General features: G+C 44.3%; 2 protein-coding genes across 2 annotated transcripts; both read right to left on the minus strand.

Annotated features, from left to right (window-relative positions):
- Positions 1 to 11,379: 11,379 nt before the first annotated feature.
- Positions 11,380 to 13,203, minus strand: LOC118964838 (uncharacterized). The gene is made up of 2 exons (XM_090239240.1): positions 12,515 to 13,203; positions 11,380 to 11,930 (listed from the first exon to the last, which is right to left on the minus strand). Exons 1-2 carry the CDS (start codon positions 13,176 to 13,178, stop codon positions 11,380 to 11,382), a joined length of 1,215 nt encoding a protein of 404 aa, XP_090095366.1. The 5' UTR covers positions 13,179 to 13,203.
- Positions 13,204 to 14,681: 1,478 nt separating this feature from the next.
- On the minus strand, positions 14,682 to 17,439 carry LOC149982722 (uncharacterized). Its single transcript, XM_090236907.1, has 2 exons — positions 17,357 to 17,439; positions 14,682 to 17,061 (listed from the first exon to the last, which is right to left on the minus strand). Exons 1-2 carry the CDS (start codon positions 17,437 to 17,439, stop codon positions 16,212 to 16,214), a joined length of 933 nt encoding a protein of 310 aa, XP_090093033.1. The 3' UTR covers positions 14,682 to 16,211.
- Positions 17,440 to 24,741: the final 7,302 nt, after the last annotated feature.

Consider the following 24,741-nt stretch of genomic DNA (forward strand, 5'->3'; position numbering starts at 1 on the left):
AATTTTTGGGGAAAAATAACTTGTTTCATGCACAAAGTAGATGTCCTAAACGACTTGCCAAACCTATAGTTTGTTAACAAGAAATGTGTGGAGTGGTTGAAAAATTTGTTTTAATGACTCCAACCTAAGTGTATGTAAACTTGCGACTTCAACTGTATGTCCAGTCCTTTCTAGTGTGGCGGCAAATGAGTTGAACAGGAGAAGAGGATGAGGTTGGTGGTGGAGGAAGAGCAGTGGGGGTGGTGGGTAGAACAACTGTAGTGACGTTGATTGGTTGTTCTGGCTCATCACTTGTTGACTAAAAGAAAGAAAGATTTAGACATTTGTTGGACATTGCCATAGTTCAACAGCTGAAAAGCCTTCATTAACATACTCCCAGAGATAGAAAGACATCCAGTATTCAATGAATGAAGGAGGTGTGGTGGTGGTAGGGATGGTAGGTGTGATAGGTGTGGGGATGGTAGCGATGGTAGGTGTAATGGTAAGTGGAGTGGTTGTAGGTGTGGTGATGGTAGGTGTGGTGACGGTAGGTATGGGAGGTGTGATTATGGTAGATGTGATGATGGTAGGTGAGGTGATGGTAAGTGTAGTGATGGTAGGTGTGGTGATTGTAGGTGTGGTGACGGTAGGTGTTGTGAAGGTAGGTATGGTAGGTGTGGTTATGGTAGATGTGATGATGGTAGGTGTGGTGAAGTAATTATGGTATGGTTTTTGTGGTGAGATAGGTGTGGTGATGGTAGGTGTATGGATGGTAGGTATGGTGGGTGTGGTGATGGTAGGTGTAATGGTAGGTATGGTGATGGTAAGTGTATTTATGTTAGGTGTGATAGTTTTGGTAGGTAGGTAGGTTTGGTGATGGTACATGAGGTAGCTGTGGTTATGGTAGGTGTGGTGATGGTAGGTGGGGTGATGGATGGTTTGGTGAAGGTAGGTATGGTAGGTGTGTTAGGTTTTGTGATGTAGGTGTGAGAGAAGTGGTGATGGTAGGTAAGTTTGGTAGGTTTGGTGATGATAGATATGGTAGGTATGGTGATTATAGGTGTGGTAGTTTGGGTAGGTAGTTGTGGTAGGTGTGGTGGGTAGGTGTGGTGATGGTCAGTTTGATGATAATAGATGTGATAGTTGTAGTATTGGTGGATTGTAGATGTGTTAATGTTAGGTGTGATAGTTGTGGTAGGTCGATGTGGTAGTTGTGGTAGGTAGGTTTGGTAGTTGTGTTTGGTAGGTGTGGCAGTTTTGGTAGTTGTGGTACATATGTGTGGTGGTTGTGTTAGGTAGGTTTGGTGATGGTAGGTTTTGTAGTTGTGGTGATGATAGGTGTGGCAGTTGTGTTAGTTTTGGTAGGTTGGTGTGGTGGTTGTGGTACATAGGGGTGGTAGTTGTGGTAGGTAGATGTGGTAGTTGGGATAAGTAGGTGTTATGGTGAGTGAATGAGGACCCAAAAGCGAACTAACTTAAACAGAGCTTCTTTAATAACCAAACATAGGTAGGCTCAGATAGACCGGCAGATTCCGACAGGACAGGACAAGGTTACAGCAAACATGACGATAGTCTGGCTCAGGCATGAAACACAAACAAGAATCCGACAAGGACAGGAACAGAAACAGAGAGAGATATAGGGACCTAATCAGAGGGAAAAAGGGAACAGGTGGGAAACGGGGTGAATGGGTAGTTAGAGGAGACAAGGAACAGCTGGGAGAAAGCGGGGGAGAAAAGGTAACCTAACAACGACCAGCAGAGGGAGACAGGGTGAAGGGAAAGGACAGAGACAAGACACAACATGACAGTACCCCCCCACTCACCGAGCGCCTCCTGGCGCACTCGAGGAGGAAACCTGGCGGCAACGGAGGAAATCCTCGATCAGCGCACGGTCCAGCACGTCCCGAGAGGGAACCCAACTCCTCTCCTCAGGACCGTACCCCTCCCAATCGACAAGGTACTGGTGACCACGGCCCCGAGGACGCATGTCCAAAATCCTGCGGACCCTGTAGATGGGTGCGCCCTCGACAAGGATGGGGGGGGGGGGGGGAAGACGAGCGGGGGCGCGAAGAACGGGCTTAATACAGGAGACATGGAAGACCGGGTGGACGCGACGAAGGTATCGCGGAAGAAGAAGTCGAACTGCGACAGGATTAATGACCCGAGAAATACGGAACGGACCAATGAACCGCGGGGTCAACTTGCGAGAAGCCGTCTTAAGGGGAAGGTTCTGAGTGGAGAGCCAAACTCTCTGACCGCGACAATATCTAGGACTCTTAGTTCTACGCTTATTAGCAGCCCTCACAGTCTGCGCCCTATAACGGCAAAGTGCAGACCTGACCCTCTTCCAGGTGCGCTCGCAACGTTGGACAAAAGCCTGAGCGGAGGAGACGCTGGACTCGGCGAACTGAGATGAGAACAGCGGAGGCTGGTACCCGAGGCTACTCTGAAAAGGAGATAGCCCGGTCGCAGACGAAGGAAGCGAGTTGTGGGCGTATTCTGCCCAGGGGAGCTGTTCTGACCAAGACGCAGGGTTGCGAAAAGAAAGACTGCGTAAGATGCGACCAATAGTCTGATTGGCCCGTTCTGCTTGACCGTTAGACTGGGGGTGAAAGCCGGAAGAGAGACTGACGGAAGCCCCAATCAAACGGCAAAACTCCCTCCAAAATTGAGACGTGAATTGCGGACCTCTGTCCGAAACGACGTCTGACGGAAGGCCATGAATTCTGAAAACATTCTCGATGATGATTTGTGCCGTCTCTTTAGCAGAAGGAAGCTTAGCAAGGGGAATGAAATGAGCCGCCTTAGAGAACCTATCGACAACCGTAAGAATAACAGTCTTCCCCGCTGACGAAGGCAGTCCGGTGACAAAATCTAAGGCGATGTGAGACCACGGTCGAGAGGGAATAGGAAGCGGCCTGAGACGGCCGGCAGGAGGAGAGTTACCGGACTTAGTCTGCGCGCAGACCGAACAAGCAGCCACGAAACGACGCGTGTCATGCTCCCGGGTGGGCCACCAAAAACGCTGGCGAATGGAAGCAAGCGTACCCCGAACGCCAGGGTGGCCGGCTAACTTGGCAGAGTGAGCCCACTGAAGAACGGCCAGACGAGTAGGAACGGGAACGAAAAGAAGGTTCCTAGGACAAGCGCGCGGCGACGGAGTGTGAGTGAGCGCTTGTTTTACCTGCCTCTCAATTCCCCAGACAGTCAACCCGACAACACGCCCCTCAGGGAGAATCCCCTCGGGGTCAGTGGAGGCTACTGAAGAACTGAAGAGACGAGACAAAGCATCAGGCTTGGTGTTCTTAGAGCCCGGACGATAAGAAATCACGAACTCGAAACGAGCGAAAAACAGCGCCCAACGCGCCTGACGCGCATTAAGTCGTTTGGCAGAACGGATGTACTCAAGGTTCCTATGGTCAGTCCAAACGACAAAAGGAACGGTCGCCCCCTCCAACCACTGTCGCCATTCGCCTAGGGCTAACCGGATGGCGAGCAGTTCGCGGTTACCCACATCATAGTTACGTTCCGACGGCGACAGGCGATGAGAAAAATACGCGCATGGGTGGACCTTGTCGTCAGAGAGGGAGCGCTGAGAAAGAATGGCTCCCACGCCCACCTCTGACGCGTCAACCTCGACAACGAACTGTCTAGAGACGTCAGGTGTAACAAGGATAGGAGCGGATGTAAAACGATTCTTGAGGAGATCAAAAGCTCCCTGGGCGGAAACGGACCACTTAAAGCACGTCTTGACAGAAGTAAGGGCTGTGAGAGGAGCTGCCACCTGACCGAAATTACGGATGAAACGACGATAGAAGTTCGCGAAGCCGAGAAAGCGCTGCAGCTCGACGCGTGACTTAGGGACGGGCCAATCAATGACAGCTTGGACCTTAGCGGGATCCATCTTAATGCCTTCAGCGGAAATAACAGAACCGAGAAATGTGACGGAGGAGGCATGAAAAGTGCACTTCTCAGCCTTCACAAAAAGACAATTCTCTAAAAGGCGCTGGAGGACACGTCGAACGTGCTGAACATGAATCTGGAGTGACGGTGAAAAAATCAGGATATCGTCAAGGTAAACGAAAACAAAGATGTTCAGCATGTCTCTCAGGACATCATTGACTAATGCCTGAAAGACAGCTGGAGCGTTAGCGAGGCCGAAAGGAAGAACCCGGTATTCAAAGTGCCCTAACGGAGTGTTAAACGCCGTCTTCCACTCGTCCCCCTCCCTGATGCGCACGAGATGGTAAGCGTTACGAAGGTCCAACTTAGTGAAAAACCTGGCTCCCTGCAGGATCTCGAAGGCTGAAGACATAAGAGGAAGCGGATAACGATTCTTCACTGTTATGTCATTCAGCCCTCGATAATCTATGCAGGGGCGCAGAGACCCGTCCTTCTTCTTGACAAAAAAAAACCCCGCTCCGGCGGGAGAGGAGGAGGGGACTATGGTACCGGCGTCAAGAGCTACAGACAAATAATCTTCGAGAGCCTTACGTTCGGGAGCCGACAGAGAGTATAGTCTACCCCGGGGGGGGGTGGTTCCCGGAAGGAGATCAATACTACAATCATACGACCGGTGTGGAGGAAGAGAGGTGGCCCTGGACCGACTGAACACCGTGCGCAGATCGTGATATTCCTCCGGCACCCCTGTCAAATCACCAGGCTCCTCCTGTGAAGAAGAGACAGAGGAAACAGGAGGGATAGCAGACATTAAACATTTCACATGACAAGAGACGTTCCAGGAGAGGATAGAATTACTAGACCAATTAATGGAAGGATTATGACAAACTAGCCAGGGATGGCCCAAAACAACAGGTGTAAAAGGTGAACGAAAAATTAAAAAAGAAATGGTTTCACTATGATTACCAGAAACAGTGAGGGTTAAAGGTAGCGTCTCACGCTGAATCCTGGGGAGAGGACTACCATCCAGGGCGAACAAGGCCGTGGGCTCCTTTAACTGTCTGAGAGGAATGTCATGTTCCCGAGCCCAGGTCTCGTCCATAAAACAGCCCTCCGCCCCAGAGTCTATTAAGGCACTGCAGGAAGCTGACGAACCGGTCCAGCGTAGATGGACCGACAAGGTAGTGCAGGATCTTGAAGGAGAGACAGGAGTAGTAGCGCTCACCAGTAGCCCTCCGCTTACTGACGAGCTCTGGCCTTTTACTGGACATGAAGTGACAAAATGACCAGCGGAACCGCAATAGAGACAGAGGCGGTTGGTGATTCTCCGTTCCCTCTCCTTAGTCGAGATGCGGATACCTCCCAGCTGCATGGGCTCAGCACCCGAGCCGGCAGAGGAAGATGGTAGTGATGCGGAGAGGGGGGCGACGGAGAGCGCGAGCTCCTTTCCACGAGCTCGGTGACGAAGATCAACCCGTCGCTCAATGCGAATAGCGAGTTCAATCAAGGAATCCACGCTGGAAGGAACCTCCCGGGAGAGAATCTCATCCTTTACCTCTGCGCGGAGACCCTCCAGAAGACGAGCGAGCAAGGCCGGCTCGTTCCAGCCACTGGAGACAGCAAGAGTGCGAAACTCAATAGAGTAGTCTGTTATGGATCGATTGCCTTGACATAGGGAAGACAGGGCCCTGGAAGCCTCCTCCCCAAAAACAGATCGATCAAAAACCCGTATCATCTCCTCCTTAAAGTCCTGATACTGGTTAGTACACTCAGCCCTTGCCTCCCAGATTGCCGTGCCCCACTCACGAGCCCGTCCAATAAGGAGAGATATGACGTAGGCGACACGAGCAGTGCTCCTGGAGTAAGTGTTGGGCTGGAGAGAAAACACAATATCACACTGGGTGAGGAACGAGCGGCATTCAGTGGGCTCCCCAGAGTAACACGGCGGGTTATTGATTCTGGGCTCCGGAGATTCGAAAGCCCTGGAAGTGGCCGGTGGATCGAGGCGGAGATGGTGAACCTGTTCTGTGAGGTTGGAGACTTGGGTGGCCAGGGTCTCAACGGCAGGTCGAGCAGCAGACACTTCCTGCTCGTGTCTGCCTAGCATCGCTCCCTGGATCCCGACGGCTGAGTGGAGAGGATCCGAAGTCGCTGGGTCCATTCTTGGTCGGATTCTTCTGTTATGGTGAGTGAATGAGGACCCAAAAGCGAACTAACTTAAACAGAGCTTCTTTAATAACCAAACATAGGTAGGCTCAGATAGACCGGCAGATTCCGACAGGACAGGACAAGGTTACAGCAAACATGACGATAGTCTGGCTCAGGCATGAAACACAAACAAGAATCCGACAAGGACAGGAACAGAAACAGAGAGAGATATAGGGACCTAATCAGAGGGAAAAAGGGAACAGGTGGGAAACGGGGTGAATGGGTAGTTAGAGGAGACAAGGAACAGCTGGGAGAAAGCGGGGGAGAAAAGGTAACCTAACAACGACCAGCAGAGGGAGACAGGGTGAAGGGAAAGGACAGAGACAAGACACAACATGACAGTAGGTGTGGTAGTTGTGGTAGGTAGCTGTGGTAGTTGTGGTGATTAGGGTTGGGAGGTATCCATATTTTCATATTGTCATACCATCCTTCTCTCATACCGAGATTTACAGTATTACCGGCATAGCACATGAGGGGGTGCTAAAAACACAAGAAAAACCTATTGCCCTCTATTTCCTGAATGCTAACAAATTAGCACAAACTGATAGTAAATTCCCAAAGACACTGTTAGCTAAATGCTAACAACTGAAAACGAACAAACTAATTGCAAAGCAGTGGAGGCTGCTGAGGGGAAGACAGCTCATAATAATGTCTGGAATGAAGTCAATTGAGTGGTATCAAACACATGGAAACATCTTTAATGTGGTTGATACCACTCCATTGACTCCATTCCAACCATTATTATGAGCCGTCGTCTCCTCAGCAGCTTCCACTGTTGCAAAGAAAGGCAAATCCAGCTCATAAAGTGATGTAAGGGATAATCAACGAGGGACTATGAGTTCTATGGTAAATAATGAACACTGTGGAACTGACCTTACATGGACTTGCATTATTTTCCAGAGAACCATAAAGCCCTGAGTTGATTATCCCTTTTATACCATGGCTATAATTTAACACATTTGCCGGTAGAAATGTGTTCAACATCCATTGAAGTAGCTAGCAAGTTTACTAGATAGCAACAGTAGTTGCCTTGGTAACAAACCAACATACTTGCTAGTTTAGATAACCAAACCATCAGTCCTAGCTTGCTATTATGAAAACCTAATTCAACAACACCAATAATGTTTTCAATTTGACTTCATTTGTAATGTCCAAAAGTCCAAACGTAATTACCGTGGATTGGAGGGAAGATGTCTGTGAACCAATATCAGTTTGTTGTATTCATAAACGTGGAAGCTACTGAAGTTTTAGGGAAGCATTTTTCAGGTAAAGTCCATTCAAATTCATTAAAAATACAAAAAGTTATTTATATTTATTAGTGGGATGAGGTTCCTGAACCAATGATAGTTGTTTGTATTCATTAAAGTAATATGGGGTGGAAGCTATTGGCGTTTTAAGAAAGTATCTTTACTGTAAAGTCAATTTAAGTTGGTAGAATATCACCAAAGTCAAGAAATACAAAAGTAATTGCTATTGATTACAGGGATGACGTCCCTGAACCAATCACAGTCATGAATGTCACATGGGTTGGAATCTATTGACATGTTAAAGTATTATTCATGCAAATGTAATGAATGTTTGTCAAAAAGTATCCAAAGCCAACAAATACAAACACAAATTGCTGTTGATTGGAGGGATGACGTCCCTCAACCAATAACAGTTGGTTGTTTTCATGAAAGCCTAATGGGGTGGAAGATATTGATTTTTTAAAAGTATTTTTATGTAAAGTAACTTGTTTTACTTTTAGTAGATTTTATAGAACTTTAAAATAATGTAACTAATTGCATTCGAGAAAAGAGGTCTCTTATCAGTGTCAAATTTGTTTGAGATCTCTATGTCATGTCGTTGAGAAGGTATTGATATTTTTCATTTACAGGCAATTGTATGCGATGCAGTTTTAAGACGGTTCCTTAACCCTCTGAGCAGAGAATGGCACATTTTTAGCTACATTTCACCTCCAAAAAGTGAATATGACACCGAATGGTAAAAACAAGGGGTTTAACTTATTCACTATCATCAGCCAATTTAAAATATTACATTAATATATATATATTTTTCATTTAACCTTTATTTAACTAGGCAATTCAGTTAAGAACAAATTCGTATTTACAACGACGGCCTACGAACAGTAGGTTAACTGCCGTGTTCAGGGGAGGAATGACAGATTTTTACCTTGTCAGCTCGGGGATTCAATCCAGCAACCTTTCGGTTACTGACCCAACACTCTAACCACTAGGATACCTGCCGCCCCCGGTAGCCTAGTCAACCTTGCATGTTCCGTTGAAGAGGTTTGAAGAGCAAAGTCTGAATCTTTAATATAAAGCTAACTTCACCACTGTAAAACACTGTATGATTAAATCATTCAATATTGATTCACCAATAAAAACGTTGAGCTCATCTTTTAATAATAATGTATTCATCATAGAATCATCTTTGATTATAGTGTTGTCAGTGGCGAGCCGTCATTTAGGGCAGGTGGGGCGGAGCCACACCCGTTTTGAGCCCCACGTGTTTAACAACAATATAAATATTTATATGTTGCCTGCTTTGCATGTTATTTTGGCATTAATATGTGTCACATATCAGTTTGCAAACAATGTCTACTTTTTAAAAAAATCATTGAGTTAATAAAGCTGCATACCTTCTCTTTTTTGCTTTCTTGAGGAAGGCAGCTCATAAATGCAGGTGTTTCAGCCCAGCTTAGTGCTTTCTGTGGTGGTGGGGCAGCCAGCGAGAAATACGGAGCGTAGGGGTTGGTAATGTTCTCTGGTTGCGCCGTGATTGGTTCAACATCATATTTTCAAAATCATAGCTACCAACTAGCAGTCATCATCATGCATCCAGTCAACAATCTACTGGCAAATCCTTTTCAATCCTTGTCATATGAAGAGAAATTATAGATAAAAAGTATCAGTGCTCATCAACCTTTCCAAATAAACACAAAAAGTTGGAAATCGCAAATTCAACAATGAGTGGTTTGGAAGGAATCAGTGGCTAACTGCAAGCTAAGCTAAAGCTTAACAAAGCAATCACTAGCCTGCTATTCAGCATGACTCCTGAGTGGTTGGAAGCTTCTCTATAAATGATGTAATATGCCAGGGAGTGTCATGTTCTGACCTTAGTTCCTTTATTATGTCTTTGTGTTAGTTTGGTCAGGGCGTGAGTTGGGGTGGGTAGTCTATGTTATTTTTTCTGTGTAGTATTTATGTGTTTGGCCTGGTATGGTTCTCAATCAGAGACAGATGTCGTTCGTTGTCTCTGATTGAGAATCATACTTAGGTAGCCTGTTATTCCCATTTTAGAGGTGGGTGATTGTTTTCTGTCTCTGTCTTCACCAGACAGATCTGTTTTGTTTTCGTTCGTTGTCCTTGTTATTTTGTTTTTTGTGTTCAATGTTAATAAATGATCAACATGGACACGTATCACGCTGCATATTGGTCCGATCCTTCATACTCCTCGTCAGAGGAAGACGAATATCGTTACAGGGAGACATGTATACTGTAGATAAGAAAGTAATACTAAGTGTATGTTGTGTAGTAAGCTGTTAGTAGCCCATGTGCCTCACCCTAATAATTTTGTCCCTTTCCCCTCTCATAACTTAGCCTACTGCTCTGACTTGATGGTGCACATGTAGACTATAGCCTGTTTTAGAGAAATGTAATCATCAAATATTGTAAGAGCTTTCATTGTCTGCTTATCTGCAGTTATGACTTGGTGTACAGGGAGAATACTGTAAGAATGGCCCATGTTCAAAATTCTGTCGCTGCACATTTCAAAAGTGCTGAACAAATAGTTATATTGACGACGTCCATCCTAGGTCTCTCATTGTCTTAATCTAAATTACAGATATCCTGTAGTCCACTCGTTGTCCCCTTGTGCCATAGTTTGTACATCTCAAGTGTCAGTAGAAACCACATCCACCAAGATGTACATGCTGCAATCACCACTGGGTGGGTGAATTATAACACATCAACCCTGTTACCTATAGATAGACAGTCTATAAATGTTTAAACTATTTACATGTGTTTGGTAAGCTTGCATTCCATTCCCCCTGTCACATGGGGATCTATGGTTGATTCTAGATGAAATAGTCAACTCTGTTACAGTCAACCCTGTCACTTTATTTGGCACTTAATAGGCACTTGCTATAGTATGTATTTGTTACTTTGAGATGGAAAAACATGTTTTATATTAAGTTGAACATGTGCTTTTTATGACAGAATGTTAGAATTAGGTGAAATATAAAGTTACACCCCCCAAAAGGTGCTCAATTGGTGGAATGACCCGAGTACTGAACTGGAGGTGGGAGAGCTAACGATGCGTCTACTGTTGCTCTCTCCTCAGATTCTTAGAGAAGCTATTTCAATCTGATATTTCTCCTATGGTCTAAAATAGATGTGTATAGAGGACTCCTCTCTAATATAACATGTCACACATTGTATCAAACTGATGGAATGTTAGGTGTCTCATTGAAAGTCTAACATCTACCATGACTACTGGATGTTTCAATTCTAATAAATAACAAAACAATCCACACCGTAACAACAATATTGCTTTTTTACTAAATGCTTTTATTAAAGAATAAAACTTTGCAAACAAAAAGGACATCATCAAACATCACTGGCCTGACTTGAGCAGCTCTGCCCGGGGATGGAGCCAGCAACTTAGCTGCTACCGGTCCGGTCCAGGCTACCTGCAGACCTCCTCCCAGACCTCCTTTTCAGCACCTCCCCTTAACAGGAGAGGTGGTGGAAATGATCAGAGTTGCATTCAACTTGAATAAAGATGAGAAACTCTGGTCTGTGGAGCCACTGGTCTGAGGGGAGGACTTCTGTTGAAACCATTTCCATTTTTGGGATATTTTCTAGGACTGTAGAGGTGGTAAGCAGAGATGAATTTAACTAGGATACAGATGAGAGTCTCTGTTCTTGGGAGGAGGGTCACTGACCTTCGATGGTTTGTTGCCTGATAAAGAGGATACTTGCTGGCTTGAGGAGACTATAATGTTTTGAGGAAGAAATGTGGCTCGATGACTTAAAGAGGAGGAGGAATTATTGGGCGACACTTTTAATTACCAACGTAACCTCAGTGGAACTGTGGCTTCATCGAGTTCCAGCTCTAGGCAGACAGCACGTCAGGAAGGCTGTAAGACATCACAGAGACAGGTAAGTATCTATATATTTACATGTGTGATGCATGTACACTAAACCCTCACAGTTGGATAATGTCACTTTTTAAAGTGATGACATGTATATTAACAGTGTAAAACATGAATAGATGTTTAAACATTCTTTACCTCATCCTAATTTTCTTCCAGATGCTTGGCTTTTTCTTTGTCTTGGATATTCGCTCTGATGTTTCAACCTCTTCTGGAGCTTCTAGCTGCTGGCTGTCTGGCCCCCCCTGATGGTTCTCTGGCCCCTCCTGCTGGTTCTCTGAACTCCCCTCCTGGTTCTCTGCCCATGCCTGTTGCCTCCTTGGCCTTTCCTGGTGGCCATCAGCAGATCCAGTGGGCTCTTGGCTTACTTGTTGGCCTGTGGCCACCCAGGGCAACTCCTGACCGTGGTTGTAATCGTGGCTGTGTTGGGTGGTTAGACACCGGTTGTTGATTTGAGCATCAGCCTCCAGATTCATCTGCTCCAGGTAGTTTTCCTTCATCTTCTCCCTCTCCTCCTTCAGTTGTTGATGAGTCTGTTTTTTAAGCAGGGACCGCTCTCTCCACTGCTTATTGAAATCCTCCATCTTCTTCCTTCTCTCCTCAGCCTTCAGCAGCTCCTTCCTCTTCTCCCTCTCTCTCTCTGCCCGGGTCATGGTGGATGTTAGCCTTGTGTGTCCAGGGATGGCTGGGAGGGGAGAAGAAGTAGAGTTTACATTCAACTTAGTGGATCTGATATCAACTTAAATGTAATGGACACAGGGAATGAAGAATAGAAAACACAATTGGATCTTAATGATTCTTTACTCTTTTCAGTTGAGCAAGGCATGGAATTTGTCAATAAAGTGCAATAATTCCCATCCCGAATTGACCTGGTCCTAAGTTGAACATGAGTCCAGAATGGCACCTATTCTTTGTATAGTGCCAGGGCATATGTGATCGCTTAGCGCCCCATGGCCACTAGTAGCCCCCGGATCCCCCCAAAACACGTTTTTGTGTGTGTGTTTTTAGGAACTCTTTCTGGGTCTCTACTTAGTCTTGAGAGTTAGACTAGTAGATGACACAAGGTACCATTTAAAAACGTGGTTGTTATCAGCAGTATTTTTCTTGTTATGTCAGTCAGTCACTCAATGAGCCATGTCAGCTAACATATTCTTTGGACAGTAGTTTTATATTGAAACAATGATGCAACATGATGACTGGTGTGGAACAAATGTGTGTAGAGGAGACTAAAGAGGATGATGTCATAAGTAGAGGGAAAACAGGTCTTACCTATGTGGACGATCTTATGGCCCTCCTCAGCTTCTCTCTGATACGTTCTCTCTATCTTTCTGAGGTTCCTCTTCTCCCACTTCTTGTTCACCCAGCCCACAGCTCTCCTTCGGATACTTTTATCGGGTGAGAGAATGTCCTCCTTGTCATCTTCCTTCTCCTCCTCCTCTAAGTCACCCCTCTTGTACTCAAGGATCTCCCTTCTTTCCTCTTCCACCATCTCCTCTCTTTTTTTTGCCTGTATTATTTCTTCTCTCTCTCTGATTAAAGATAAAAGGCATTTAATGGCTTTCTTTCTCTCCTCCTCTCTCTCTTCCTCTCTCTGCCTCTCCTCCTCTCTTAGTCTCAACATTTCTTTCTGTCTAGCAATTTCAATCTCTTGTTTTTTATCCTGCTCCTCTTGTTGTCTTGCCCTCTCCTGTTTTCTTTCCATCTCCAGCCGTCTTTCCTCCTTCTCCCTCCTGATTTGTTGTCCTCTTTCTATGTGTTCTCGTTCCCCCTTCAACACTTCTAACCTCCTCTCTTTACGCCTATTGAAGACTTCCCGTGCTTTTGCTTTAACATTAACTACTACATGTTTCTTCATGCTTACTTCCTTTCCTCTCTCTTCTCTTTCCCTGTACTCTTCCTCTGCTTCCTTAATCACTTCCTGCTTTTCTTCCATCTCTCTCTCCTGTTCTATCTCCAGTTCATTCTGTCCCTAAATTTCCCCAAAAATATTTTTCTGCCCTTCCTTTCTTCTTCCTGCTTCCTCCCTTTCTCTCATAATCATCTTTTCTTTCTCCATCTCTTTCTGTTGCTGATCTTTTAATTCCATCTCTCTCTGATTGTCATTGTCTTTCTCCCTTTCTTTCTCCTTCTCCATTTGTTTCTGTCTCTCCTCTTGTTGTTGTCGTCTGTGTATCTCTTCTATCTCTCTCTGTCTCTTGTTCTCCCTCTCTCTTCCCTCTTTCTCCATGTCAATTTGCTTCTGTTTCCATATATTTTCTTCTTCATGATCTCTCTCAAACATTATCTTTCTCTCCTCTTGTTGTTGTCGTCTTTCTTTCTCTCCAATCTCTCTCTGTCTCTCTTTCTCTTCGATCGCTCTCTGTCTCTCTTCTTCTCTTTCTTCCTCTTCCATCTCTATTTGCTTCTGTTTACATCTTTCTTCTTCATTCTCTCTTTCAATCTCTTTCTGTCTCTCTTCTTCTCTTCCGATATGTTTTTGTCTCTTTTCCATGATCTTTCTTTTGATCTCTCTCTGTCTCTCTTTCTCCTTCTCTTGTACTTCCTCTTCCATCTCTTTTTGCTTCTGTTTACACATTTCTTCATCATTCTCTCTTTTGATCTCTCTCTGTCTCTCTTCTTCTCTTTCTTCCACTTCCATCTCTATTTGCTTCTGTTTAAATAGTTGTTCTTCATTCTCTCTTTCAATCTCTTTCTGTCTCACTTCTCTTTCCATGTTTTTCTGTCTCTTCTCCATTCTCTTTCTTTTGATCTCTCTCTGTCTCTTCTCCCTCTCTCGTTCTTTCTCTTCCATCTCTATTTTCTTCTGTTTACATCTTTCTTCTTCGTGCTCTCTTTCAATCTCTCTCTGTCTCTCTTCTTCTCTTTCTTCCTCTTCCATCTCTATTTGCTTCTGTTTACATCTTTCTTCTTCATTCTCTCTTTCAATCTCTTTCTGTCTCTCTTCTTCTCTTCCGATATGTTTTTGTCTCTTTTCCATGATCTTTCTTTTGATCTCTCTCTGTCTCTCTTTCTCCTTCTCTTGTACTTCCTCTTCCATCTCTTTTTGCTTCTGTTTACACATTTCTTCATCATTCTCTCTTTTGATCTCTCTCTGTCTCTCTTCTTCTCTTTCTTCCACTTCCATCTCTATTTGCTTCTGTTTAAATAGTTGTTCTTCATTCTCTCTTTCAATCTCTTTCTGTCTCTCTTCTTCTCTTTCGATATGTTTTTGTCTCTTTTCCATTATCTTTCTTTTGATCTCTCTCTGTCTCTCTTTCTCCCTCTCTCTTTCTTCCTCTTCCATCTCTATTTGTTTCTGTTTACATCTTTCTTCTTCAATCTCTCTTTCAATCTCTCTCTGTCTCTCTTCTTCTCTTTCCATAATTTTCTGTCTCTTCTCCATTCTCTTCCTTTTGATCTCTCTCTGTCTCTCTTTCTCCCTTTCTCGTTCTTCCTCTTCCATCTCTATTTGCTTCTGTTTACATCTTTCTTCTTCAATCTCTCTTTCAATCTCTCTCTGTCTCTCTTCTTCTCTTTCCATAATTTTCTGTCTCTTCTCCATTCTCTTCCTTTTGATCTGTCTCTGTCTCTCTTTCTCCCTCTCTCTTTCTTCCTCTTCCATCTCTATGTGCTTCTGTTTGCGTCTCTCCTCTTCTTCTTCTCTCTCCATCTCCTTCTTCTTCTCATCTTCTTCTTGTCTCTGTTTTGGTATTTTCTCCATTCTCTTTCTTTCTACCTCTTTCTGTTTGTTGTGCTCACCCTCCATCTTCTCCTCCATGTCCATTTGGTTCTGTTTCCATTTATATTTGTCTGTTTCCATATTTTCTAATTCTATCTGCTGTTCCTTGATTTTCTTGAAGACTTCCTCCAATTCAGACGTCTTTTTGTCATTGATGAGGGCTGTCTCCATCTCCATCTCTCTCTCCACTCTATTTTTCAACTCCTCTTCACTTCGTCTCCAATCATTTTCTCTCTCTCTGTCTCTATCAAATGTTCTCTCTGGTTCAGTCTCGTCTTTCAATCTAATCTCTTCTTTCATTCTCACAACCTCTCTGTCTAACACTAGTACATTTTGGTTAACCTGTTTCACTCTCTCATTCTGTCTTCTAAACGCTTCTTTCGCTCTTTCAAATTTGATTTTGTATTGAATCTCTTTTGTTGTCATATCTTCTTTCAGTCTCTCAACCTCTCTCTCTAACTCTTTTACCTTTTCGTTGACCAGTTTGACTTTCTCATTCTCTGCAATACGCATGTCTCTTTCTCTTTCAAATATGATTTCCTTCTCAATCTCTTTCAATCTCTCAATCTCTCGTTCTAACGCTTTTATCGTTTCTTCTGCCTGTTCCACTTTCTTCTTCATTTCTTGTCTTTCCAATTCTGCTTTTCTCTTCCTTTCCATCTCCCTTTCTCTCTCTTTTTCTCTCTCTCTTTCCCTCTCTCTTCCTGTCTCAATAGGTTTGTTGTTCCAGGCCAGTCTTGGTCGCTGATCCTCCATGACTTTCTGCCATAGCCTCAATCTCTCAATCTCTTGCTTCATTTTAAAAGGTTAAATTAGTGATAATCTATTACCAAGACATATTTCAAAAGATTTGCAGAGAACGATACACAGAAATATAACCTAGAGCTAGGTAATTGAATCAAACACTGGACAACATCAATAGCAGGGTCATTTTGATCAATTCATCTGGACAATTCATTGTCAATTAATGTATTATCATGGTTTGAAAAAATTATGAGACATTTTATGGAATCAATTATGTCCAAAATGTGTACAAATACAAACACACAACCTTCTTGCCCATTCAGTTAGGGGTTTGAGAAATTCCTGTTACAATTTGTGTGATGTTACAACAATGTTGCCTCTGATGTTTATGCTTGTAGAAATTACTTCTACAAATGATGCTTCACTAATGCAACTATTTACAACCTTCACAGATACAGTTATCAACAACAACAACAGTAATGACGTTAATAAGGAAGTGGATATTCAACCGGCAGAAGAAAGGCATAGGGGTTGAGATAAATGAAGGTTAGGTTCAGGACCTAGGGTTGGGTTAAGGTAAAGGTTAGGTATAGTTTCAGTGAGGTTAAGGTAAGGGTTAAGGAAAGGAATAAAAGTTAACATTAGGTTAGCGTACCGCTGTCTGCCACTATTCATTTTCAGCTGGGTAAATATACACTGCCTTTTAATAATAACAATGACATGTCTTACGTGGGCCAGTTGTAGGTCCACCATCAGTAGATCCAGCAGTTGTTTGAGTCTGTGGATCTCCTGCAGTTTTCTCTGGTGCTCCATTGCTTCTGTGGCTCTCTCTGCTTCCCTCTGTCTCGCTGCTTCCCTCTCTCTCTCTGCCTCCCTCTGTCTCTCTGCTTCTCTCTGTCTCTCTGCTTCTCTCTGTCTCTCTGCTTCTCTCTGTCTCTCTGCTTCTCTCTGTCTTTCTGCATCTCTCTGGCTCTCTGCCTCCCTCTGACTCTCTGCCTCCCTCTGGCTCTCTGCCTCCCTCTGGCTCTCTGCCTCCCTCAGTCTCAGGATCTCAGTCTTCCACTCTTCCATGATACCCCTTTCTACTCTTCTTCTCCTCCTTTCATCTTTTAAAAGGGCTCGGAGATGGTCTGTCTCAAACTGTAATTGTTCAATGATCTTGTCCTTCTCCGTTCCACCATTCCTCTTCTTCTTTTCCTCCTCCCAGAGGCACACTTGGAGTCTGTCCATCTCCTTCTTCTGATTTCGGATCGTTCGATCCTTCCCCATCAACTCAAGCATGTGGGCTTCCTTCTCTGTACAGGTCTTCTTCTCTTCTCTCGGGAAGTAAACCTCCATCTCTGCCTGCTTGTAGCTGGGAGCAAAGGAATGTCAACACATTATTTAGGAAGTGAACTCAGACAATTTACTACAATATTAAAATAATAATTCAACTTCTGCTCAATTTAACTGTCTTTAATAACACAAATCACACAACTGTGACTTACAGTATGTGAATGTGATGAGTTGACTGTCCATGATGGCCAGAGGTGGGTAATGTGTCACTCTGGTCCAGGGCATTACGTACAGCTTGCAGACACTGAGCCTTCCTTCAGCAAGCCGCACATAATGCCCTGTACCAGAGCTAGGTTATGTGATGAATGACTTACAGACTGTTCCACATGATAGGAGGGGGTAAGAAGACAGTCCCAGTAGGAGACGGAGATCGTCCAGAAGAAGAAGAGGTGTCCATCTCCTCAGAGACTGCAGGAAAGGTCTACAAGTTTTATTTCTGGAAAATAAAGAGATGCCTTCGTTCAGCAACAATGTGTGTTTCTATGTTTCTGTCACTAGATGGTGCCATTGTACACAACATTTACTCACCAGGTCAGTGAATTCAGAAACAGTCTTCAGAGTTGTGTCCTCAAGCTCTAGCCTACAACCCATCATGCATCAGCACAACTAATATAATAAAACCTCATCACAACTTCATAATCACAGTACACCTGGATTGTGTTCACAAAGTGTTTCAGGGTAGGAGTGCTGATCTAGGATCAGGTCGCCTCCTGTCCATCAAAACGTATTCAGTTTAATTTAAAAGACCAAACTGATTATTGATCAGCACTCCTTCTATGAGACTTTGTGAATATGAGCCTATGTGAAAGAACCTTTCTGGCATATGCTGCCTAGCAGTACACAGACAATTCAGATAGTCCGAAAGACAGACAGAAGAGTAGATACAGATGGAGTGATTGATAGCAACAGAAATAACGAAGCGGATGGTTAATGTATTGTAAACTTTTGTAAATATTTGACTCACCTCAAATCACACGTGTCAAACCTCAGTTTTAGTGTTGAACCGAATAATATCCTCGGCATTAACGTTCTCTGGTCTGGAGCTGTATTGTTGCGTCATTTGGAACGCTTGAGCGTCATAATCCGTTCACCGCGCCTGCTTGATTGACAGCTAGGGGTTCTCCTGCGCATCAGTGTCCAAAAGTCGATAATGTTTAGCTACTCATAATTGATAAAGTCATTTATAACTATTTTCACTTGACTTTTATTTCGTGTATTTTTGCCTAAGGTTATTTGGAATTCTATGTTGTGTGATTTGTCTTTGTATGGGCCTAAAGTTCAATGAAATACAAACAGCAACCAAAGCCTACAAACATTTCCCACACAAATACAAATGTGGGTGTTTAGTGAGAACACAAAATAATAACATTACAGCCATAACTGTACAAACAAACATACAATCACAACTCTCTCCCCACTATTTATTGTTTCTGCAGTGAGGATTCACCCCCTTTAGATAATGATGTTGTAATTTATCTACAGAAAAACGTTGTTCTGATCTCAACAAGCAGTAGTAGCAGTTTGCAAATCATAGAGCCAGATGAATGGCTCTTTCACCGATGCAATTCGGTTCCCGAGGTTCAACAAAAAGATCCGTTCAAAAAGAGCCGTTCGTTCGTGAACGACACATCACCACACTGTAGTTCTCCACCATTTCGTATCGTGAGCTGGAGGAGCGTTCGTCCAACTTCTCATCCAAGTAAATGGCAGCGGCGCATCATCCATCCGATGAACTCCCAAGGGACTGGGAGGATAGTTCACGATGCAACAAGCGTTTGGGGAGGACATTCATTGTAACGCAATGACTGTTTTTAAATTCTTGAGAGACTCTTGCTCCAGGGGAAATCTCAGCAGTGATGTCTCTGCTGTGCGTCAGAGGTGGGATCTTTTCCTTCTTCACTATGCTTATTATACTGTACATATCGGTCACATTAATGACATTGCACTCAGGAAAGTTGTCTGTAGGCTATTGGGGGAGATGCGCATAGCCCGTTGAGTTGTCACGTTCCAGTCCAAACATGACCTGGGATGTGAGAAGGGAGCTATTCTATAACACATGTAGATGACATGTTGTCTTTCTATGTAGATTATATTTTGGTTTTATATTTCATATTTGATTGATGATTAGGCCTATGACTTTTGATTCCACTTTGGCTACCTTGCACCATATTGTCCTCTCTTGCTATATCTTAAACGTTATGCCCTTGTGCAGATCTTCTCTCTAAACAATATTCATGATAGTTTGAATGAGTTGAGTAAACTACACTGTTGTTAGCTTCTCAGTCTGTACTGTACTGTCCCTGGAAGACTCTCCACATAGTTCACCTAGATCCAGTCCACTTTGTTCCACTGGTCAACTAATCATCCAAACCTCTGATTAGTGAATCAGGTGTGCTGGTGGTGGAATACATGATATGAGCTGGTTAGGGGGAGGACAGGTTTGAGAAGGGAAAGACTAAATTGACTTTTCTGACCAACATCCCATTGACAGCCCATCTGGCCAAAACTTAAAACGGACTCTAACCTTAACCCTAACATGAACCCTAACATTAACCCTAACATTAACCAAACCCTTAAGCCTTAAAGGTAGTCTCATCAGTCATCGGACTGTAGTTTCTCCCTGTGTGTCCAGTAAACCTCCTCTCATCATGGGTGTGATTCAGACTGTAGTTTCTCCCTGTGTGTCCAGTAAACCTCCTCTTATCATGGGTGTGATTCAGACTGTAGTTTCTCCCTGTGTGTCCAGTAAACCTCCTCTGATCATGGGTGTGATTCAGACTGTAGTTTCTCCCTGTGTGTCCAGTAAACCTCCTCTCAACATGGGTGTGATTCAGCCTGTAGTTTCTCCCTGTGTGTCCAGTAAACCTCCTCTCATCATGGGTGTGATTCAGACTGTAGTTTCTCCCTGTGTGTCCAGTAAACCTCCTCTTATCATGGGTGTGATTCAGACTGTAGTTTCTCCCTGTGTGTCCAGTAAACCTCCTCTGATCATGGGTGTGATTCAGACTGTAGTTTCTCCCTGTGTGTCCAGTAAACCTCCTCTCATCATGGGTGTGATTCAGCCTGTAGTTTCTCCCTGTGTGTCCAGTAAACCTCCTCTCATCATGGGTGTGATTCAGACTGTAGTTTCTCCCTGTGTGTCCAGGAAACCTCCTCTCATCATGGGTGGGATTCAGGCTGAAGCTGGAGAGGCCAGTAGCAACCACCCTGACCACTTTATTACTAGTTGGGGCTGGATAGTATCTCTAGAGTTACAGTAAGGCATTTCCATGTAAAATGATTGTCTATTAGGTATTGGTTGTGAAATTGTTAGATATTACTTGTTAGAAATTGCTGTACTTTCAGAACTAGAAGCACAAGCATTTCGCTACAGTCGCAATAACATTTGCCAACCATGTGTTGTGAAGAGTAAAATTTGATTTGATTTGATTTGAGCACAGCAATTAACGCATCGTTCATAGGAGCATGTGTAATTGGCTGTCAAATGAAATCTAAGAGTGTATATTTTTGGTAAATGTAATTCTAGATACATTTTTCAACCAGTGAAGGCTTTGATTTCTGGGTCAACAGATGGAAAAGGGATCTTAGAAAACATCACCAGAAAAAGTCTTAAAAGGTCCAATATCAGAACTACATAAAACCAGAATCATGTTGACATAAAGACCCCTGACTACTAATATCAACACTCACATTTGGTTTTGGAGAAATCATTAACCTTCTTTAAGTTTCAGAAATATTACCTTGTGCCTTGTAATTCCGTTACCAAAAACCCACATAACTTTCAGATATTCTCACATTTTTTACATATCCTGCTTTTTCTTTTACATTTATTTTTCTTGGTGGTGTCTTTTTTCTCTTCCTATGCATCATTGAGGTTATCAGTATTTTTATTTAGTTGTTGTGGTAGAATTAAGTACATTGTTTTTCGTGTTGAAATTGGCTTTGGCGGGGGTGGCGACCCACATGGGGATGCCGTCCCTGTCACTTCAGCATGGCTTTAGGTGTGTTACTGAAGCTACTGTCACTGTGGAGGAGTTTCTGGTCGCCGTAGGAGAGAAGGTGGGATATGAGAATGTTGCTTATGCGTCACGGATGAATAAAGCGGTGGTGGTTTTGCTTAAAGAAGATCGTATGGTTGAGCATGGCGTACTTCTTAAAGAAGAGCGTCTTGTTGATTGGATGGTTGAGCATGGCGTACTTCTTAAAGAAGAGAGTCTTGTAGATCGTATGGTTGAGCATGGCGTACTTCTTAAAGAAGAGAGTCTTGTAGATCGTATGGTTGAGCATGGCGTACTTCTTAAAGAAGAATGTCTTGTTGATTTGATGGTTGAGCATGGCGTACTTCTTAAAGAAGAGTGTCTTGTAGATCGTATGGTTGAGCATGGCGTACTTCTTAAAGAAGAGTGTCTTGTAGATCGTATGGTTGAGCATGGCGTACTTCTTAAAGAAGAGTGTCTTGTAGATCGTATGGTTGAGCATGGTGTACTTCTTAAAGAAGAGTGTCTTGTAGATCGTATGGTTGAGCATGGTGTACTTCTTAAAGAAGAGAGTCTTGTAGATCGTATGGTTGAGCATGGCGTACTTCTTAAAGAAGAGCGTCTTGTTGATCGTATGGTTGAGCATGGCGTACTTCTTAAAGAAGAGAGTCTTGTAGATCGTATGGTTGAGCATGGCGTACTTCTTAAAGAAGAGAGTCTTGTAGATCGTATGGTTGAGCATGGCGTACTTCTTAAAGAAGAGAGTCTTGTAGATCGTATGGTTGAGCATGGCGTACTTCTTAAAGAAGAGAGTCTTGTAGATCGTATGGTTGAGCATGGCGTACTTCTTAAAGAAGAGAGTCTTGTAGATCGTATGGTTGAGCATGGCGTACTTCTTAAAGGAATGTTTATTCAAGTTACGCCGCTTTTCTCTCCGTCAACAAGGGTAACGATTTCGAATGTACCGCCGTTTATACCCAATGAGCTGTTGGAGCGCGAGTTATTGCTGTTTGGGAAGTTCTCAAGTTCAATTAAGATTGTCCAGTTGGGTTTCAAACACCCGGCATTGAAACAGGTTAGGTCGTTTCAAACACCCGGCGTTGAAACAGGTTAGGTCGTTTCATCACCCGGCGTTGAAACAGGTTAGGTCGTTTCAAACACCCGGCGTTGAAACAGGTTAGGTCGTTTCGGCGACAGGTGTTTATGTTTTTGGACTCACCGGAGCAGACTTTGGAGTTATCGTTTAAGTCAAGTATGACAATAGACTGTATATGGCTTATGCTAGTACGGGTAGTCAACGGTGTTTTGAGTGTGGTGATGTTGGCCATAAGCGACATGCTTGCCCGAAAAGGGAGAAGGCAGAGGGAGGGGCGCAGGTGGTCCTCGTAACGCCTGGGCTCAATGATGTAGGGAGAGATGGGCCGACAGCGGTAGAGCAGCCACAAGCACCTGTTGCTGAGGAACAAGTTGTCCGTGTTGAGGGCACGGAGTTGCAACTTGTACCAGAGGAGAATGTTATGCAGCAGAAAAATATTGTTGTAGAAGGTAAGGATGGATCTGAACAGCCATTTACTCAGACTGGTGAGGAGGTGCCCAGTATGAGTGCTGGGGTACAGGAGGGGGTTCGTGTGGAGCTAATCTCCCAGGTAGTATAGGAGATGCCTGGTACGAGTGATGGGGTTCAGGTGGGGCTAGTCTCCCAGGTAGTGGAGGAGATGCCTGGTACGAGTGATGGGGTGCAAGTGGGGAGTGTTGAGAGGGATGTGGTAGAAGGGATTCAGGGGTCTGTGGCCTCAGTTGAGAAGGATCAGGAGAAGGATATGGACCTTCTAGGAGGGAGCGTTGCCATGAACCACTCAAGGCTCTGCGGATTCTGAAGACCTGGGAGAAGCTCACTCTGAAAATGAGTGTACTATATCACGTTACCAAACGTTTGCTGTCAAAGAAGAAGACGTACCAGTATGTAGTACCCACCTCAATGAGGGCGACAGTTTTGAAGGGTGTCCACAATGAAGCCGGTCATCAGGGGCAACAGCGGACGTTGTACTTGACGAGACAGAGGTTCTTCTGGCATGGTCTGGAGTCGGATGTGAGAGAGTATGTCAAGACCTGCAAGTGGTGTGTGTTCAGTAAGGCCCCCGAGCCAGAGGCCAGAGCTCCACTGGAGAACATCATCATGACTGAGCCCCTCGAGTTGGTGTGTGTGGACTTCTGATCTGCTGAAGACTCCAACAACAAGTCCTTGGATGTTCTGGTCGTCACTGATCATTTTACTAAGATGGCCCATGCCTTCTTGTGTCCGAACCAATCAGCTAAAGCGGTGGCCCTTCGGCTGTGGAACAACATCTTCTGTGTGTATGGTTTACCTCGTCATATCCACTCTGACCAAGGGGAAAACTTTGAAAGTAAATTGATTGCTGAGTTGTTGAGTGCTGCAGGAGTCCAGAAGTCCACACACCTCCCTACCATCCGATGGGAAATGGGGGAGTCTAAAGGTTCAGTAGAACGCTGGGGAACATGATCAGGGCTTTACCTACGAGAGCGAAGCACAGGTGGCCCCAGAAGCTGAAGTCGTTGACCTTCGCCTACAACTGTACAGTCCATGAAACCATGGGCCACGCCCCTTTCCAGTTGATGTTTGGGAGAACCCCACGTCTGCCTGTGGACATGATGTTTGGTACTGTGCTGCAAGACTCAGAGGTTGTAGACTATGACGAGTACATCAAGTCCCTGACGAGAGACCTGAGGGAGGCCATGGAGACGGTACAGGTGTCGACAACCAAACAGCTGAAGAGGCATGTGGGCCTCTACAACAGGGAGATCAGAGGAGCTCCAATGGAGGTTGGTGATCGGGCGCGGCTGGCGAATAAAGGTGAACGTGGAAAGAGGAATCTGGCGGATCGTTGGGAGAACAACCTCTATATTGTTACGGAGAAGAATAGTGACATCCACAGAACATCCCTCAGAACATCCCTCAGAACTCACCACAGGGGGCCACTGGTGGCACAAGCATGTCAGAGCTAACCTTTGGAGAAGAAATGTCCGAACCCTCTGAAGAAGAAAGGCATTCTGAAGATGCCTCTGGTAGCACAATCTCCAGCAACAGTCACAGACCTTGACTATCCACCGACTGTGGACAGTGACCCACCAGTGGGGGTTGTAGGTGAACAGGTTAAACGTAATGATAACTCTGTTAGGTCTGTCAGGTCAGGGGCTGGTCGGGTTAGGAAACACCCAGTAAGACTCATGGAGACTATGCAGACACAGAGGGTTTTTCATACAGAATTCATTAGAATACCTTGTTTTGTTTTTTTACTTTCAAGAGACCCCATGGAGGTCATGGGTCAGAGGTCATGTAGGCCAAGGTTTTTCTGTCTGAGGTTCTTATTGTCACTGAGTGTACTGAACATGTAACAGGCATGTTTTCCTACGGGGTCTCTGAATTCCCCTAATTCTCTTTAGAGAATAGTCTTTGCACTGGAATGATTGGTGACATATGTATTGCAAGGTATTGCATACCTCATTATGTTTCTTTGTAGTATGCAACTGTAATTCAGCAGGGGAGAATGTAACAGGGTTGGTTATGTTTCCACTTGCCTCTAAAGAAATGTGTATTTAATGTTCAAGCGTTCTTATTGGTTCGTTCAACTCTGATGACAATAAGGCGTGATGTGATTGGCCCGCTTGCAGATCGCGAACGTCAGGTCTCCCCAGTATGAAAA

Source organism: Oncorhynchus mykiss, chromosome 6 (assembly GCF_057628025.1).
Source record: "Oncorhynchus mykiss isolate SJ-2025 chromosome 6, ASM5762802v1, whole genome shotgun sequence".
Classification (NCBI taxonomy): Eukaryota; Metazoa; Chordata; class Actinopteri; order Salmoniformes; family Salmonidae; genus Oncorhynchus; species Oncorhynchus mykiss.

Bases quoted from the DNA above. Each gene is read 5' to 3' on its own strand.
- LOC149982722 (XM_090236907.1), bottom strand. From the start codon at position 17,439: ATGGACACCTCTTCTTCTTCTGGACGATCTCCGTCTCCTACTGGGACT. The intron at 17,062-17,356 runs GTAAGTCATTCA...CTTTGCTCCCAG, and splicing joins CCTATCATGTGGAACAGTCT to CTACAAGCAGGCAGAGATGG.
- LOC118964838 (XM_090239240.1), bottom strand. From the start codon at position 13,178: ATGGAAGAAAAGCAGGAAGTGATTAAGGAAGCAGAGGAAGAGTACAGG. The intron at 11,931-12,514 runs GTAAGACCTGTT...CTCCCCTCCCAG, and splicing joins CCATAAGATCGTCCACATAG to CCATCCCTGGACACACAAGG.